At 40.8% G+C, this 18,524-nt stretch overlaps 1 protein-coding gene across 12 annotated transcripts in view; it reads left to right on the top strand.

Annotated features, from left to right (window-relative positions):
* The window catches only part of dmd (dystrophin), a 287,948-nt gene that overhangs the window by 173,409 nt on the left and 96,015 nt on the right, over positions 1-18,524 (top strand). For 10 of the 12 annotated variants that reach the window (XM_026159166.1, XM_026159171.1, XM_026159168.1 and 7 more), the window contains 18 exons: positions 75-257; positions 1,523-1,657; positions 2,092-2,241; positions 5,915-6,076; positions 6,802-6,918; positions 7,541-7,714; positions 7,790-7,945; positions 8,021-8,191; positions 8,328-8,507; positions 8,672-8,791; positions 8,900-9,070; positions 9,334-9,456; positions 9,549-9,683; positions 10,320-10,472; positions 12,775-12,945; positions 16,091-16,213; positions 18,013-18,185; positions 18,359-18,494. In XM_026159166.1, the coding sequence (XP_026014951.1) occupies positions 75-257; positions 1,523-1,657; positions 2,092-2,241; positions 5,915-6,076; positions 6,802-6,918; positions 7,541-7,714; positions 7,790-7,945; positions 8,021-8,191; positions 8,328-8,507; positions 8,672-8,791; positions 8,900-9,070; positions 9,334-9,456; positions 9,549-9,683; positions 10,320-10,472; positions 12,775-12,945; positions 16,091-16,213; positions 18,013-18,185; positions 18,359-18,494 (2,733 nt within the window). Of the gene's footprint in view, positions 1-74; positions 258-1,522; positions 1,658-2,091; positions 2,242-3,551; positions 3,930-4,490; positions 5,636-5,914; positions 6,077-6,801; positions 6,919-7,540; positions 7,715-7,789; positions 7,946-8,020; positions 8,192-8,327; positions 8,508-8,671; positions 8,792-8,899; positions 9,071-9,333; positions 9,457-9,548; positions 9,684-10,319; positions 10,473-12,774; positions 12,946-16,090; positions 16,214-18,012; positions 18,186-18,358; positions 18,495-18,524 lie in introns of those variants that run through there. The other 2 variants (XM_026159176.1, XM_026159177.1) reach the window with 2 other exon arrangements.

Here is an 18,524-nt window from a genome sequence, read left to right on the forward strand (position 1 = left end):
CAGTTTTTCTGTTAGCAGTGTGAAGCTTCATTTCTCTCAGCTTCTCTCTGTTTGTTTGTCTATTTGTTCATCAGACGGCCCAGGAAGAGGTTCATTCTAAGGAGCAAAAGGTCAAACTCCTGACTGCCAGTGTGAATAGTTTCATTGCCAAAGCCCCGCCCACAGCCCATGATGCTTTGCACTCAGAGTTGGATGTACTGACAGCCAACTACCAGCGCCTGTGCAGCCGCCTTGATGGGAAATGTAAAACTCTAGAGGTACATTGCATTCTTTCTTTTCTTATTTGTTATCTCTGCAGTAATTTCAACCTTGGTGTGCACAGAAAACATTTATGTAAATTTTATGTAATGTTATGCACTTTTATGTAAAATAGTCATGTCCTTACAAGGGGCTTCAAGGCTGATGCTTGCATATATCATGCACAACTCTAAAGGGGTGTTTTGCTGTAGATATGATTTTAGAGAGTGTATAATAGATATTATAGCTGAAATGAACCAAGTCAAGCCAATTTTCAGACTTTTTTCTGTTCCTTTTTTTTCATTTTATCATTTTACCATCAAATTCTAAGCCTCATTAAAAAGAAGTCTTATGTTCAATTGTAGTCTACACGCACTCATCGTGGGAATGAATGTTATGGTAATTTGGGAGCTTTTAATTATTTATTTGAATTGTTCTTTTTCAAGGGTGGAATGATTGTACTGTACGCATCTTTAATTACTTAAAAAATTGGATGCACAAGTTTGAATTTATGTTGCACACGGTCAAAATTGTAAAAACAGGCTCAAATATATACATGCAAGCAGTGCTAAAGCTTCTACAATGAAAAGGGCAGGCCTGTTAATTCCTTGTTTGATCGTGATTGAGTACAATCGGTAGTTTTTGTTTTAGAAAGCATTTTAGATACGCAGAACAATGAGAAAGTCCAAAGAAGTGTCTTTTATCGCTTTAATGTTCCATTGTTTCCTTTCTTTAAGCTCAAATCAGTTTGATGTTTGAATGCACAGGAAGTTACAGAAACATACAGATATTTGTGCAAAAATGTAGCCAGTAACAGTAAGTTGACAGAAAAATAAAAAGTACAGATATGTGAAAATTCTACTTAAGTACAGTAACAAAGTATTTGTACTACGTGTCTGTGTTTATCAAAATGAGGTACATTGGGGTTATCTGTAGGTATTAAAACCTGTATAAATAATAATAATTACACTTATTTTTATTTCATCTAATTCCTTCAAAGTCTTTACTAAATATATTATGAATCTAGACATATTCATATATTATTTAAACTGCAATTTGACAGCTTGACTGGATTGCTACCTAATTAAAAGGTAAATTACAAACTAATCAGTGCTTAATTTTGCTATTATGCTCCTGAGAAATAATTACATCTGTGTCTTGCAGTTTGCAATAATTCAGCTTTGACCGAAGCATTCTCTTGCTGCTCTCTCTTTTTCTGCCATTCTCCAGAGTCTTTCTTACCTCTAATTGTGAGTTCAGGGCACTTGTCTGTTTTGTGTTGCAGGAGGTGTGGGCGTGTTGGTGTGAATTGCTGTCCTACATCGAGCAGGAGAATGCCTTTCTGGACCAGTTGGAGGAGAAACTGGACAAGACAGAAAACTTGCCGGGAGGATCTGATGAGCTACAGAAGGTGCTGGATGTAAGTGTAATTCATGTGTAAAGCTGGTAAAGCACCAGGAGTGGCTCTGCAACGTTACATCAATAATGCAGTTTTGCTCCATTCTCTACACATTTAATCCACACTTGGAGAAGTCTTCACATGGTAACTGATATTGCTGTATGCTGTTCCTGTGTCTCACATCTTGCCCTCCTCTTGTGTGCTGTGCAGCCTAACGTGGAAAACGGTGAATGAATTGCTACTTGTGTTGTGGATTTCTACTGAAACTGACTCCAAGGGCTTTCACCCAATCACACACATTCCTACAGCACTGTTATCGATGCCTACGCGCTTTCTCTAATCATTCCAGTGTTTACTATCTCGCCCAAGGATCCTTCGATATGCAGTAACTGGGGATCGATCAGCTGATCTTCTGACTGGTAGTTTCTCTTATTTCTTTCTGTCTGTACATGCAGAGCATCGAGGTTCTTTTGCAGCACCCAGAAGACAACAGGAACCAGATCAGAGAACTTGCCCAGACCCTGATGGATGGAGGTGTTCTGGATGAGCTGATTCAGCAAAAGTTGGATGCTTTCAACACCCGATGGGATGAACTTATGGCGAGGGTAAGATATACAGCACATGAACTATAATGTAAGCACACAGTGGAAAACCTGAAAGAACCGTTACTTTATTGTTTTAATAAGCAGTCTACTTTTTCATATTTGTTAATATGTTTTAGGCCAGAGAGCAGTTTGTGCTCATTTACCTGAATGTGTGTAGTTTATTAGTTTGTCTGGACGTAACAGTGGGAAACTCAAATGAACTAGTCACTGAACTACTTAGCATGAACTTTCTAGTCACTGTCAGAACTCTGGCTGCAGCACAGGGAGCTTTTAGGACAACCTGATAATTCATTGGTCTGGGAGACATGAAACATGGGGGGATACACAGGGATGGCGGTAACTTAACTCTCACTGCTGAAGGACTGATGACAGAATCAGTTTCATGGCCTGAGGCATGCTTTTGGACCTCAGGGCAGTGCAGAAAGTCTTCCATGCAACAGATGAATTGTGGACCTCAGTCAGATACCATGAAGCTGGAAAACTTGATCAATGAGTAACTTAGCGTTCTCAGAGGCTGTGGACAGTTGTGTGCTGACCTGGAGAGGATGGAAAGGATGACTGTTGTATTCTTGGAGGTTGGTAGGCTGGTAACAAAATCGAGTGCTATATGAGTCCAGGGTCTGCAGTGTGTTGAGTTGTAACAGACCGGGTCAGGGTTCAGATCGGACATGCTGCCATGTGTCATGCCCTTTCACAACTCACCGGAAAAAGTTCAGGCAGAAGTGAAACAGCATCATTTCTGGGCGTCTGCCTCACGCAGAATTATGGGGGTCTGAGCCATAAGCATTAGTGTCTGGGTGGGTCTTGCGGTGACGCTGGAGCGGATCTCCCGGACTACGGTGACTGATTGCCATTGTTTACTGAAGAGTGGCACCACCTGCTCCTGCTCTCAGCTGGTCTTAAAAGTCAATCCATTGATTACTGCTCATGGCTCACAGGTGAGAGGAGACAAAAGTGGGAAGCAGATTGTCCCATATTTATAAAACATAAAGTTTTGGTTGAACTTTCTATATTAGACGGTGAACAAAAGGTACTTTTATGTAATTTAATTGTTGATCTACTACGTAACTAAAAGTGGAGGTCCTTATCAGCAGGAAAAGTTCTAGAACTTCTAAAAATACAGTTTGATTTTTTAGCCACTGGTAGGATTTCTTGTTGTCACGCACATCTTCTCTTTGAGCTTGATTAATGATTCTTCTCTTCATTGTAATTCTCCTGAGACATCTTGTGTTTCTCGTCATTTTCACACATTAACTGTTTTTTTTAATCATTGCTCCCCTTTTGTATCTTTATCTGCCTAATTCTTGTCCTCCATTTGTCCCTTTGCCATCCTTCCAGTCATCACCGATGACATGATTGTATTCTCAGCCACTTGCTGTGATCCTCAGCGACAGATTAGACATAGTTGTGCGCCTCCCTTACAATAGAACCAGATTAATGTTCTCCTTGCTGCCTGATAAGCCTTCTTTTGTTTATCTACCCTACATAGACTGCAAGAGTGTGTGTGCGTGTTTTGTGTTTTTTATTTCAGACCTTTTGTATTTTTGAGAGGAACAGAAGCTCCTGCTCCTTGTTTTGGTATTTATACCAGCATGTATGCATGTAGGGAGAGACTGGGTAGGTCTGAGCCCTGTTTATTTGTTATCTATGAAAAAGACGAGGAGCCGCGAGACAGGACCAGAGTTTTAGTGAGTATTTCTTGGAATGATGGATGAGAAGAAAATGTGCACAGAGAGCAAAATATTACCTGGATGTTTTTCCTTTGTTGAGCTGAAAAGACGGCATTGAGGAAATCAATTTTTATTTCTTACATCTGGCAAAAATTGGATGTTTCATGAGCAACACTGTCAGATAACTAGGGTTGTTTGTCAGTTTCATGGTCTTCCCAGGGATTTCAGATGACCTTTGAAATCTTATTGTTTTAAAATTTGAACATAATGACATGTACTCAAAATGCCACATTAGTCTGAATATATCATCCAAAGCTTTGTTTGAGCAAAAGTCTTGTTACAGAAAGGAAAGGGATTCAAGGAGATTTCAGCAATTCATCTTTAAACTGACTAAAATTCAATTTTCTTATGCAAGTGAAATATGGTTATATATAAGCGTAGAGGTTTAGTTTTCACTTATAATAAGTTAGCATTATTATTATATTAAGCAGGATGACAACACATGTTCAAAATGCAAATTGAGTAAAATAAATAAATACATAAAATGTTATAAAAAAAATGCCCAAATGAAAATCTGACATTCTGTTTACTCTATCAAAAACTAAAGGAACTCTTTTTCTGTCATCATGTTTCAACTTTCTTTCCATGACGAGAGGTGCACGATGAATAAGCTAAATAGAGACGAGCCATACTCACTGTTTAATCTTGGTTTATTCTCATCTGATGATAAAAGGTGACTTGCTATGAGTGGCCACAGTACAGACGAAAGTATGACTTCTGTTACTGACACAGTACCGTCAGTAAACTGAAGGCCTGAGCATGCTACAGAAGTCGACTTTAAAGGGGTTTGGGAGAAAGGTAACATTTTCAACAATGTTTGTTAGATTCAGACAATTTTTTGGTTTCATTCAGCAGAACAATGATCTACTTCACGTGTCACATGCTGTGCTGCTATAACAGCTTATTTTGATTTAGAAAGTGATTCTGAGATTGTGGCTCTGTTGTCATTGGTGATTACTCTTACCCCAGAGGCTTCAAAAAGCATTATTCTTCCTTTTCACCCTACTTAGCTTGATGAAAAATAAGATAAGTGCAAGAGTCAGTCAGCTTCCTTTCACAAGCTCTAGTTAGCTGACAGAGCAGAATAATAATCTCAATATATTAATGTTCCACTTTAAAGTGATAAATCTGCCCCATGCATGCAAAAAACAATAATTAAATAATTCCACGTCTCCTTGTTCATTTCTTCAGATCACAGATGCATACTTGGAGATTTCATTTCATTGTTTGGTAACAGATGAAAACCAATTGGAAGGTGTTTTTAACATAAGGCAGTCAGTCACCGATGTTCGGGATAGAGGAATAATGAGTAAGAAGAAAAACCCGAGTGAGGGCCTCAGACGCATGCACTGCTAGCACAAGGCTTAGGCTGCCTCAGGACTATACTTGGAACCATTATCCTTCTGTATGGGATTAGTATGTTCACCTGTAACCGCATACATTTAAGCCTTCTCTCTCACACACAGTCACACAGGCTCTTATATGATGTAATAGGATTGTTTACTAGTTATTCCTGTCTGCAGTTAACGAGAGAGTGAAGATGGAAACACTGCAGTAGACACTGAGACACCTCACTGATAACAAATTTCAGAAGAGCGTCGGTTATATAGCGACAACACCGAGAGGACATGCGAGAGAAATCCCAGAATCCATCCTTCAAGAGGGTACACACAGGGGGCTGTGTGTCTTTGTGTAGATGTACTCCTGTCTCGTGTATGTAGCTGTGTGTGTCTGTTTGTGTGCTAAAAGTGAAGCCTCTACGAGTGCTTTACTGTGCTAAAATTCTCATGGCCTGTAAATAGCTAGAAAATAGTCTGTTTTCATATTTAAAGATACGCAAACTGGGCGCTGGTTCTACAGGAGAGGGGCCGGACTTTTAGTTATTGTTCTTGTTCTAATTTACATGAGTTAGAATATGTCTTTTGACTTTCTTGTTTCCACAGGCAGCACTCAGGCAAAAAGAGCTGGAGCAGAACCTCCAGTGGGCTCGGGAGAATGACGAGACCCTGAAGCAGATCCAGGAATCCTTAGCTAACACAGACCGCCACCTTACTGCATACCTGGCTGATCAAATCGACGCTCAGCAGATACCACAGGAAGCTCAGGTAGCCATAGCACAATAATCCCTCTATAACCTTTATAGTCACACGAGAGGAACAAAGGCATTTGTTTCCCACGCCAACCGAGGAAGACAGAATTCCAAACGATATCCTGACTTTACAAACATTTGTAAAATATTACAGCACCCAAGTGTGAGGTCTAATATCAGCTGGCCAAAATAAAAAGAACCAGTTCTGAAACCAGTTTGGGCGTCTTTAGCAGATTGAAAGTCTCTGTTTAAGGGCAAATCCAGACCACCGCTCACCACTGGTGTTAGGAAACAGACAGACACACAAACAGCCTCGGTCTTTGTGTCCTTGCCTCTTTTTCCTGCTGTCTTCCCCACACTTTGACTTGATTTCTCTCTGTCTCCCTTTCACCATCTCTTTTTCAATCTCTCTCTCACTGACACACACACACAAGAGGATAAAAGGATGATTACATTATTGGAGCAGAGTGGACTTTGTTTTTAAAGAGAAGGGTGGCAGAGACAAAGTGTGTGCGAGAGAATCTGTAAGTGTGGCGGTGATGTAGGCTCGTGTTTGGACTCCATCTTCTCTCTTCTTGATATCTGCTTCCCCCTTGTGGTCAGCAGAAGGCTGTACACTGTCAGTCCATTTAAGCATTTTTAGGGTTATTTCACTTTGACTTTAGTGTTTAATTGAATTTAATAAATTACATAAAATTACATGAATTCCTTATGTATCATGTGTGTTTGTGTTTTCACAAGAAAATCCAGTCAGAGCTGAGCAGCCATGAAACGACCCTGGAGGACTTGAGGAAGAAGAACCAGAACAAAGACAAAGAGCCTTCCCCAAAGATCATGGGACAGATGGACCTTACCCAGGTACATAACCACAGACAGTGTGCTGAAATGGGTAATATAGGTGCAAACAGCCCTTACTGACGACCACTTGAAAACATCAGGTCACGTTTTTTATCCTAAAGCTAGAAAACATGTAAATGGACTCTACTCGAATGCTCAGATCTCCTGCACATCAAATTTCCTCATCAGAACCTGTTTTGAGGTGTTGGGTGGTACAACCAACAGTACAGCATAAAACGCAGAAGATAATGCTGAAAATCAAAGGGCATTATTACTTACATCAGTGCGAGCATACTGTGCCATGTGGGGTGGCTGTAGCTCAGGTGGTAGGTCATCTACTGAGCGGTTGGTGGTTCGATTCCTGGCTTCCCCTAGTCTGCATGCCAAATATCCTTGGGCAAGATACTACTCAACTGCAAGTATGCATGTGTGTTGCACATTTGCGCCACTGACAGGTGATCAAATACCTGCCAGTACTCAAACGTGTCTTTGGAAGTTATTGCCGTGGTAACTGTATCAATGACCACTTTTTGCCATGTTAGTGGACACATGTACAGACAGGATATGGTGTTTGCTGTAATCAGTACTCCTGTAGGACTCGTTGCCTATCATTATGTGTACTATGGGTCTTGTCATTTCCCAGAATATGCTGGCAGATGTGTGGACTAAGTTCCGACTCTTCCAGAAGCCTGCCAACTTTGATTCTCGGCTGCTCGAGTGTGAGCGCGTGCTAGCCTGGGTCAAAAGTCAAATGGGGGTGCTGGACATCCGCAGTGTGGAGCAGGATGTGGTGCAGTCACAGCTGGAGCAGTGCATGGTGGGTATTTGTTTCACATACGAACTGATGGAGAGATTCTATTTTAAGTGGCTTCTATCTATTTGGCTTGAACAGAAGCTGTATAAAGCGCTGAGTGAAGTGAAAGGGGAGGTGGAGACGGTTATAAAAACAGGCAGACAAATCGTACAGCGGCAGCAGACTGAGCAGCCCAAAGAGCTGGACGACAGAGTGACCGCCCTGAAACTGCTGTATAACCAGATGGGAGCTCAGGTTAGGACACACACACATACGCACACACACACTGGAGTAACTCCACCAGCATAATCAAAGAATATGTGTTTGTAGGTGACAGAGAGTAAGTTGGAGCTGGAGAAGAGTCTGAAGTTGTCAAGGAAGCTGCGTAAGGAGCTGAACGGGCTCACAGAATGGCTCGCCGCCACTGATGCCGAGTTGACGAGGCGCTCTGCAGTGGATGGAATGCCCAGTGACCTGAAGGATGAGGTGGCGTGGGCACAGGTACCTACGTGTATATATCGACATGAAGACAAACATTAAAGAGTGATAATATCTTTTATTTTAAGTGCCTTTATAAACATGCAAGGTCACCTTACATAGAAAAGTTCTTCTGTCCTTGTTTCCTAATTGTTCTCAGTGCATCCATGGGGAGACGGAGAGACACCAGCCACAGCTGCAGGCAGTGGTGGACCTCGCCGAGGCCTTAAAGGCTGTGCTGCGCGGCCACGGAGGCCTGGTGGACGACAAAGTCAGCCTGCTGCACTGCAACTGGATTGCAGTGACTTCTAGAGCAGAAGAATGGCTCAACCTGCTGCTGGTCAGAAATAGAGCTGAAATCATTCTGTGATTTTCCTTATTATACTTTTCATTTACCTGTTGTTTCGGTTCTAATATTAGACCTGGTTTGCTAAATATAGCTCTTGTAGATGTCACTGTTTGCAGAAGAAGAGTCAGATTTTTCTCTTTCTTTATCTCTTTCAGGACTACCAGCAGCAGATGCACAAGTTGGATGGACAAATACAGGAAGTGAATGGATGGATCAATGGTGCAGAGAGAAAAATGAATGAGATAGACAGCCAGGGACCCAGTGATGTGTTGAAGGTTCTATTGTTTATATACTTTGAGGCTTTTTCCCTATGCCAAATGTTTCTTTCATGCCTTTGGTGAAGACAGTTTATGCACCTTACATATGTGTCTTGGGACCTGCAGGTGCTACGTGCAGAGCTGGAACTCACCAGAGGAAAGATGGAGGAGGTAAGGTCTCTGGGGCAAGAGTTAATGTCCACCAGGGGGGACAACTGCCAGGCCCAGGTCAGACCCAAGCTGGAGCAGCTTAACCACAGATTTGACACCATCTCTCAGCGCATTACCTCTGGAATGGTAGGGAAGTACCTTTATGGAGATATACTTTTAGAGCAGTAACACACAGTCTGTTTGTTTGGCTGTTTCATATTTATTGTTAAATGCTATATCTTAAATCCTAAAATCCATGAATTTACTTTAATAGATTTCAAATTGTAGTTGCTCCTTAACTCTTCTTCTTAGTCTTACTACATAGGTCTGCGACTGTGTAAATAAATGTACGTTCTGTGTGTATGTGTGCGCCTGTACATCGTTGCCATGGGACTGTGTGTGTGCGGCAGACGGCAGCATCAGCCAAAGAGCTGGAGCAGTACCACAGTGACGCGCAGGTCTGGCTGGAGCTCCTGGAAGATGAAGTCAAACAAGGGGAAAACCTGAAGGAAGAAGATTTCCTGGAGGACAAGGTCTGTTACCCTCACACCAAGGTTCAGTCACAGCTAGTGTGACTTCCAGTCATTTTCTGTTTCGACTAACAAACCAAGCATGTACTTTTTAGGACTGTGAGGAGGGCGCAGTTAAGGAGTTACTATTAAAAGGAGAGAGTCTACAGAAGAGAGTCCCGGATCTGGACAAGAGAGAGGAGATCAGACTTAAGCATAACAAGCTGAACATGAAATACAACACAGTGAAGGTAACACACACAACAGCTAATATTAAACAGAGTAATAACATGGGAGTATATTCACAATGTGTTATATCATTGCAATGAAATAGCTAAAAGTTGCTGCTAACACATTAAGCCAAAGCCTGTTATCTGTGTTCAAGTCAGCAAAAAGTTGCTCTTTGCTGGCTAGCATATTATGCTAATATTAGCATATTATGTTAACAATAAGCCAAAATAAAGCAAACCATTACATTAAATAAAATAAAACTTAACAAAGTAAAGATTTTTTCATTTTCACTAAATACAAAACTAAACTTGTTGTACTTGCTTCTATAAATATAGAAGTATGTATGTATTACATTAAATAAATAAAAACATGTTAACGTGCTCATACATGCAAATACAGAAACAGTTTCTACAATGAAAACTTTTTGAGTCAGTACTTTCATGACCAGCTTTTTTTGAGATAATAATTGTGGGAGGAAAGAAGCAAGATGACGTGAATGTTAATGTTCTTCTCAGCTATAGCTGCACATAAACACTGTTTTATTTTGAATACATGTAACAGCAGGTCAGTTGGATGAAAGCTGTGTCACATAAAGATATTCGTGATATTCATGTGTGTGCATGTCTCTGTGTGCTTGTGTGGGCACATGCATGTAGGACCTGCGCGTCCTTCGAAACAGGAAGGCATTGGCCATTGCGCCCCAGTGGTACCAATACAGGAGGAAGTCACATGACCTGCTTGCCTGGCTAGATGACATTCAGCGCAGAGTGGACTTACTGCCTGACCCGCCTGAGGGAGAGAGGGTCAAGGTGACGATGTGCACAGAAACACACACACAGCTCCATTCCATAAAGCACTTCTTTGTATTTTCTATTTGGCTTTTCTCAAAGACCCACAGCCTGACTTTGTTTGTCACCGCAGCTCTTCATCTCACGCCTTTTCTTTCCCACATCGTCTGCTTTGATCTTTTGCCATTCTGTGTTTTGCGGTATATATTCCTTTGTTTCTATCCTTCCTCTCCCCTTCTCCAACTTTTGGATAAAGATTTAATATCAAAGATTTGCAGCTTAATGACATGGAAACACTCCCTGAGCATTTTTTAAGGGAATAGTCTTTTTATTACGACCACCTGTAGATTTTATCAAGGATTTAGTTTTTTATTAATGGACCAGAGTTGTATGCAATATTTTATTGTCATTAAATAATTACTAACTGTCTTTTAAGGCAGCATTGAACTTAAAATCCCTGTTTATTACTTCACGATGATGATAAAACATGCTCCTATGTAATTCAGTATACTATTGAGCTTTGCTGCAGCAAACATACTTGACCTCACTTGACCAACTCAGTAGCTTTAGACATTGCCAACATTATATTAAAACCGTGTACTTTACTTATATTTGCCACTTGATTCGTTTTTCAGAATAATTTATATACACTGTGGTGTAAAGTAATCACTTATTCACACAAACCATTGAATTCAGGTGTTCCAATCACTTAGATAGCCACAGATGTACAAATGACAGAGCAAGGTTATGCTGAGGTGTATAGTGCACATCACTATAGACCTCCAGACTTCATGTGGGATTCAGATTAGCTCGGGACCAGTAGGTAGAGAGCTTCATGGCTGGGCAGCTGTATCCAGGCCCTACATCACCATGACAAGCACAATTGCAAAGCATTGGATGTAGTGGCCTAGAGCATGGTGCTACTAGACTCTAGAGCAGTGAAGATGTGCTCTCTGGAGCGATGAATCATATTTCTCTGTCTGGAAATCCACTGGATGAGTCTGGGTTTGGCAGTTGCCAAGTAAATGGCTCTTGTCAGACTGCATTGTCTCAATTGTAAAGTTTGGTATGGGGCCATTTCTCAGGAGCTGGGCTCGGCCTCTTAGTTCTAGTGAAAGGAACTCTTAATCCTTCAGTGCATGAAGACCCACAAAGACATGGATGAGCAAGTTTGGTGTGGAAGAATTTGACTGACCAGCGCAGAGTCCTGACTTCAACCCAATACAACACCTTTGGGATGAATTGGAGCTGAGACGGCGAGCCAGGTCTACTCGTCCACCATCAGTGTCTGACTTCACAAATGCACTTGGAAGGGAAAGCCTACCCAGAAGAGTTGAGGGTTTTATAGCTGCAAAGGGTGAGCCAACGTCAAATTAAACCCATGTTAAAAATGGGATCTCAATCAATTTCATACGCTTGTGAAGGCAGCATTTGTAACTTTGTTACAGTTTGTAGGCGCTCCTTCCAGTTTTTGAAACTACAGCATCTGAAAAGAACACAAGAATCATATTGTTTGTTTAGAGCAATTTTAAGTATTAAGATGTCCAATGATTTCTTATTTTGATCAAAGTGCTACAGCAGTGCAGCACTAACATCTGGTTCTGATTTGGAGAAGGTGTGAGAAGGAAACCCTGGACTCCCACCAGTTTCCCCGCCCTTTCTGACTCTCTGTATGTGTTTCACTTTCAGATGATCACTATGACATTTCGCTAAGCGGACACACCACCCGCACGTCTCAGACTCATCGTCATTGCCGCGACAGATATTCCTCACTGCTTGTCCGTCTGTGTCTCTGTCCATCCTTCTGCTTCCAGTCTGTTCGTGTAGCTCTTTGTTTCTGTTCAGCCAGAAGCTGCTTAGTTCACACATAGCACAATAACTTTACTTGTTCTCTGTATGAATAAAGTCTCAAGGCAGTCAGTGCCTCATGATCATAGCACTGCTTTCTTTTTGAAATGGAGTTAAATACTATACAAATATGCAGCCTGAACTTTGTATGTTTATATGTGACACTGACGAACACAACACTTTGTCCCTTTTGTCAATGTATTGTCTCTGATGGGTAAATGATGTGCTGATGGGAAAAAGAAAGTGGAATGTGTCATTATTTATTATTTGAAATGTTTGTGTAACTGTGTGTGTGTGTGTGTGTGTGTGTGTGTGTGTGTGTGTGTGTGTGTGTGAGAGAGAGTGTGTGTGTGTGTGTGTGTGTGTGAGAGAGAGAGAGAATGTGTTTCCAATACATCTACATACTTCTCTGTGCTTGCCCCACTTGGCCCCCAACCAATAGCAAGTGACCTTCCCCATTGATTTTGTTCAATAGGAAATTGGCTCAGAGTTCGACAAGAAGAAGGAGGAGCTTAAGGAGGTGCAGGGCTTAGCCAATCAGCTTTCAGAGGCTGGAGCCACCAATCTAGTGGAGCCCCGCCAACTCCAGCTCAACACACGCTGGGTTGAGGTGGAGGGCAAGTTCATACCCTTCAAAAGACAATGTGTGAGTTTCAGTAGGCACAACTTGTGTATCTACAGTACTAACAGAAAATACTTTAATTATTATATTTCAATACTAACTCTTTAATCTCTCAAAGGTAGTAGTAAAAGTTGTAACAATTCATTTTTATGTAACAGCATGAAAGCTTCGATCCAAACGAAGGTTAGGAGCAGTAAACTTATTAAATCCACAGTCAGCCAACGAACAGTGTTCTGATCGAGTACAAACTAATATTGGTACCACAAACTCATTAGCTCTAACAACTATGATATGCTAGTAGTGCTATCTAATAATTTACTACTAGATTCAGAATTCATGTAGGCTGTTTTTTAATAGTGCTACCGAGGTGGTTAGCATAGAGTGGTTAGCATAGAGGGGTTAGCATAGAGTGGTTACATTTTGTGTGTTTGCCTATGAAACTTATGGATGATAAGAAACATTTAAAATGTTACCAACGTTATCTTTTAGTAAAATATTAGTCCCTACCTAAATACCACAAATTTGAGACCTTCTCTATCTCTTTACATTTTTAATACCTTCAAAACTGATAGTACAATACATTTTTATGTTTTGAAAATCTGGATTTGATTTTCTCCACTCAAGGAAACAAGTTGCTTTTTGTGTCTTTCTATGCTGCATTCTCATCCACACATTATACCTGTACACAAGTTTAAATCTCCTTGGTTGCTTTGTCTTACTCTGTGTCACTGCATGCCTCCTGCTCCACAAACCAATCACATTACTGGCAGTTCCCTGATCTGCAAATCACAGACGGTGTATTTATCTTGTAAGCCACTAACAGGAAATCCATGTACATAGACAGATACGCATGTGAACTGTCAGATTTCAGGTATACATTAGTTTATTTCTACATGTGATTTCAGACCAGTCTTAAGCACAGTAGTATCAGTTTGTCATTTTCTGCCTTGCTCTCTCACAGCATTGGACAGTAAACATATAAGCTGCTAATGTCACTCATCTGGTCAAATATTTTCCTTAAATATTACTGATCACAGCGATCTTATGAAGCTGACATCTTCTGGACACTGTCTTCATAATACTAAAGTGCTCTCAAAATAAAGTCTTATTTTGAGTTCAGAGTTACAGGTCAGGGGGTAAGAAATAAGGCCGCACATCTGGCCACCCCTGTTGGTAGTGTCTTGCCCGAGGATATTTGGCGTGCAGACTGGAAGCACCCAGGGATCAAACATGAACCTTTTAGCTGGCAGATGAAACCAATTCTGTTATTGTTTAATATGAGGTCAAACCTGAGTGGCTTTAAGTCCACTGTCAACTACAGGTGCTCTGTGCTCACACACGAGAGTCAAATACAAAATGTTGGAAAGGCTCACAATGAAAATGTGTGGGCAGTGTTTGGTCCTTTGCTACTAATGTGAGGCAGTAAATTAGAGTCTAATCACTATGCAGCCTTTGCTCTTAAAATAATGTCCAATGTTGACATAATTCATAAATATGACCACACGCTTTTCCCACTTTTAATCACGTCTGTTTTAAGCAGGAAGGTTCTGATCAGCCAGTGAAGTTGATTAAAAAGAAATAAATAAATGTAAAATGAGTCTTAAGAATTATGAAAAAAATAACAATAGTCAGTCTTTAGCATCCAGGGAAAACTGCTGCCTAACGAAGGTTTAGGAACACAGCTGAGTGATATTATGACAGTCTAGGTTTTGATGGTTACAGTGTTGTGGGACACATAATTATAAACAGCCATATGCACAGAACAAACCAACAATAGAAAGAAAAAGCATGTAACATGAAACGTAGTATTGTGTGCACTTTATGGGCTTGTTGTTGGCTTAAAATATGAGACGTCAAAAAAAGTGAGCGGTAACTTTACAGGATGGTAGGTGACAGCACGTTTTTCAGAGACGTGCTCCTAGTGTAGGAAACCATGATGACTGTAAGCAGAGAAGCAAAGGCATTCAAAACTGTACCTCTCAAGTTCACCTCATAACACACACACACACACACACCTGGCATGATATCAGAGAAAGGGTTTTTCTTTTGCAAAGGCTTGAAGGATCAGCCCACCAGGTCTTCACATCAAAATCACTTTGACCTTCGTGATGAACACAAGTGGTTCTATGGCACCAGGTGCACGTTAGCATGCAGATGTTTGGGCATCAGTGGTAAAAACTGAGATCCTTAAAATAAAAAAACAAGATTAGCATATTAGTTTTGCTTTGGACAGTTCAAAGTAGGACCCCCCAGGAGACCTCAGCTCTCACTGACCAAAGATCCTCAGATCTCAATTAGCCTGTTAGTGTTACAGCTCGTTCACAGTCGTCATTAAAGATGCACATTTTAAGGCTTTCTCAACACTCAGACTCCTCCAGCCGTCCCCTAACAATTAACAGGCTTGGGTTACTCTATGCACCTGATTGGGACTCTAAAAATGAAAACAAGTGTTTTTAGGTAGTAGTTTGCGTAGCTTTTATGGAAAGAATTCAAAAAACTGCAGTTTAACAAACGTTTCCAAATTCTCGAAGCAAATGTCAGTAACTTGACTTCTATGACAGAAAGAAGAAACATAAATACAACTCAGTATCTCAATAAACTACATCAGGCACAAGCTGAAGATTTTGCCTCACCCTTTAACCTAAACTAGGATACAGCTGGGTTAGGCCTCCAAACAGGGACACCATCGCTTCATAGTACTAAAAGTTTGCAGAACGAATGAAACCTATTCAATCAAACACGGAGTCACATACTCTGAGCTCAAAAGGCTTCAATGGTTATTGTGTTTGCAAAGAGACATTTACTCAGTACTGGCCATGCAGAGTTCCCAGCCTTTGTTTGGTCACATTTTTCTGTGTTTTGATCATATGTGTTACACTTACATGACTTATGCACAAATGCATATATATACACAACAAGTTTATTATTAGACAAAAATAAACTATGCAGATACAAAATGTAGTTTGAAAATTTGGGGGTTTAGGAAAATGAGTCATTTATTGAGATTTCTTACACATTCAAAAAAGATGACGAGAAAACAAAATTGCAGATCAGTTGCAGATGTTGTTTTCTTTGATATGTTCTCTTTTTCTGATTTGGCTCTGCTTTGTATGTTTGTGTTGCCTTTTTATGTGTCTGTGTGTGCATGTGTGTGCACTTGTGTAATCAGGAGTATATCACAGAGCTCCAGGCGCTGTTGTGCTTGGTGTCAGAGACGGACTTCAAGCTGAACTCTCCTGAATACTGGCCTGCAGCATATTATAACATGTCTCAGCAAGAGCACTGCCTGAAGGTCAGCATTGCTTTTGAACTTCTGTCTGAAAGCCCAGTCAGTCAAAACTGACCACCAGTGTGATCAAATAACTAAAACCTATAAGTATTATACTGTTGTTTATACCATTATACTGAGTTTCCTGTTGTAGTCAATGTTGTTTTATTTTTTAATGTATTTTCTCTCATGCTGTGTACTGGGGATGCAACGATACCAGTTTTTTCAAACAAATACGATACCGATACTTGGATCTGAGTGCTTGCCGATACAGAGTACAAAAACTTCTTTCTACCACACACACACACACACACACACACACACACAAATGCAATGAATTGGAAGACAGGTTTTATTTTATTCTCTGCCGGTAAAAAATAAAATATTAATAAAAATGACCACAAAAAAATTTCAAGTGAAAAATAAGCACTTCTGTTAAATTATTGCAGAGTCTCCACATTGTAATTTAACAAAAGATCACTGAACTATTGGCACTGTCTCGAGCTTTCAGAATAATAAATAAACACTCCTGTTTGGAATAAAATAAATACAACTTAGGTTTGAGAATAAAATAAACTTTTAAATTATTGCAGAGTGTCCATATTGTAAACAAACAAACAAACAAAATAACGAAAGTATTTGGCATTGACGAACAAACTCCTCAACATTCCACTGTGCCGTTAAACCGAGGACTGACATCGCGCACACACTGCTTGTCTTTACCTCTTCAGAAAGTTTTGGCACCATTATCTCCCTGATGTGTGGGCGGTTGCGAATTTCATATCGCAGCTCGAGTACGAGTACGCTGAGAAGACGGCGCAATCCTATGTTTTCCACGACTGGCATTGGCTGGTCATCCAGAGCGATAAAATGAGTCAGAGCCTCTGTTGTTTTAACTGCCCGTGGATTTTCTCTTGACATTTTTCATCGCTTTTCCAAAACCTGAGCTAAAGTTGGCTGTTCCGGTCCACACTGCTGACATTTTGTTTAGCCTGGCTACAGCAGCCTCCAGTTTCTCTTTTTTATCTGGAGCTGCCAGTCTCACTCGCCTAACCCTGTGCCTGTTTAGCGCGGGATGTCCCCCTAGTGGCCAATCTAAAAAACTACAACAGAAATGACCAGCCACCCTCTGACTAATGAAATAAGTTGGTATCGGTTAACTTTTACGAGTATGAGTACACACATATTTTACAGTATCGGCCCCGATACCAGTATCGGTATCGGTGCATCCCTACTGTGTACCATAGTTTCTATGACTACGTACCAAACAGGAAAATGTGCGTCTTGTAACATAAGAAGCTGTTGTAATAATGAATAGCAACTCGAGCTACTGTAGTCCTTTGAACAAGTATCCACACCCTTTGAACTGGTTGTCACATTACAACCTATTAAATCCAGTTCTTTGTATTCGTTAACGGCAAAGAAAGACACGGCTCAGAGTGGTCTAACTCAGAAAAGGATCTTTAATTTTACATATTGCAGCTTTGCACTTCCTCTTTCTAAAGTCTGTTGCCAGGGCAACTTGTCACCCTTAACATAGTTCTCGTGCGGGTCTGGCATACATAAAACGATATAATCAGACAATAAGCACTAAGAATATATTTATTTAAATCCCAACAAACCACAAACTTCGATGTACTTTTTGGGATTTTATGTAACATAGAATGGTGCATAATTGGGATGTGGAAATTATATTCTGTTCTATTTTGGGGTTTTCTTCTAAAATGTATCGTGTTAAGAGAACAATTCGAAATATTTTCACACCAGAGAGTGTACTCTCCTCAGTCACTTTTCCACCTTAATCTTATCCTCCACACATGCAGGATGTAAAGGGGAACATTGACAAGCTGCGAGGTCCCGTCGATGGAGTACTGGCTCACAGGAAGGAGATGATGTCTGGTGCTCGACCTCTGGAGGGCCAAAGAATCCAGGAGTCTGTCAACCTGCTCAGTATCAACTGGGGCAAACTGAACAAGCTCTACCAGGACAGGCTTAAGTAAGGGTGGTTCCCTGTATACTGCGAGTCCTGCACGTGTGTGCGTTTCTGCACGCATGCTTGCTTTTGTGTGTGTTTTATGTGCACACGTGGTATTATGTGTGTGTGCTTACATGCATATTTCAAACATTGTGCACAATTATAAATAAACATTTTTCTGTGTGCGTGTCAAGGCGTTGGCAGGATTGTAACTCCAAGTGGCAGAAGTTTGTTTCGGATCAGAAGGAGCTTGAGGAGTGGCTGAACGATGCTGAGGAGACTTTGAAACTGGCCGAGAGTGACCCAGGAGCACACAGACAGCACCTAAGGGTAAAACACGCATACACTACTTTTCCTTTT

The sequence above is a fragment of the Astatotilapia calliptera genome, chromosome 23, assembly GCF_900246225.1.
Source record: "Astatotilapia calliptera chromosome 23, fAstCal1.2, whole genome shotgun sequence".
In the NCBI taxonomy this organism is placed as follows: domain Eukaryota; kingdom Metazoa; phylum Chordata; class Actinopteri; order Cichliformes; family Cichlidae; genus Astatotilapia; species Astatotilapia calliptera.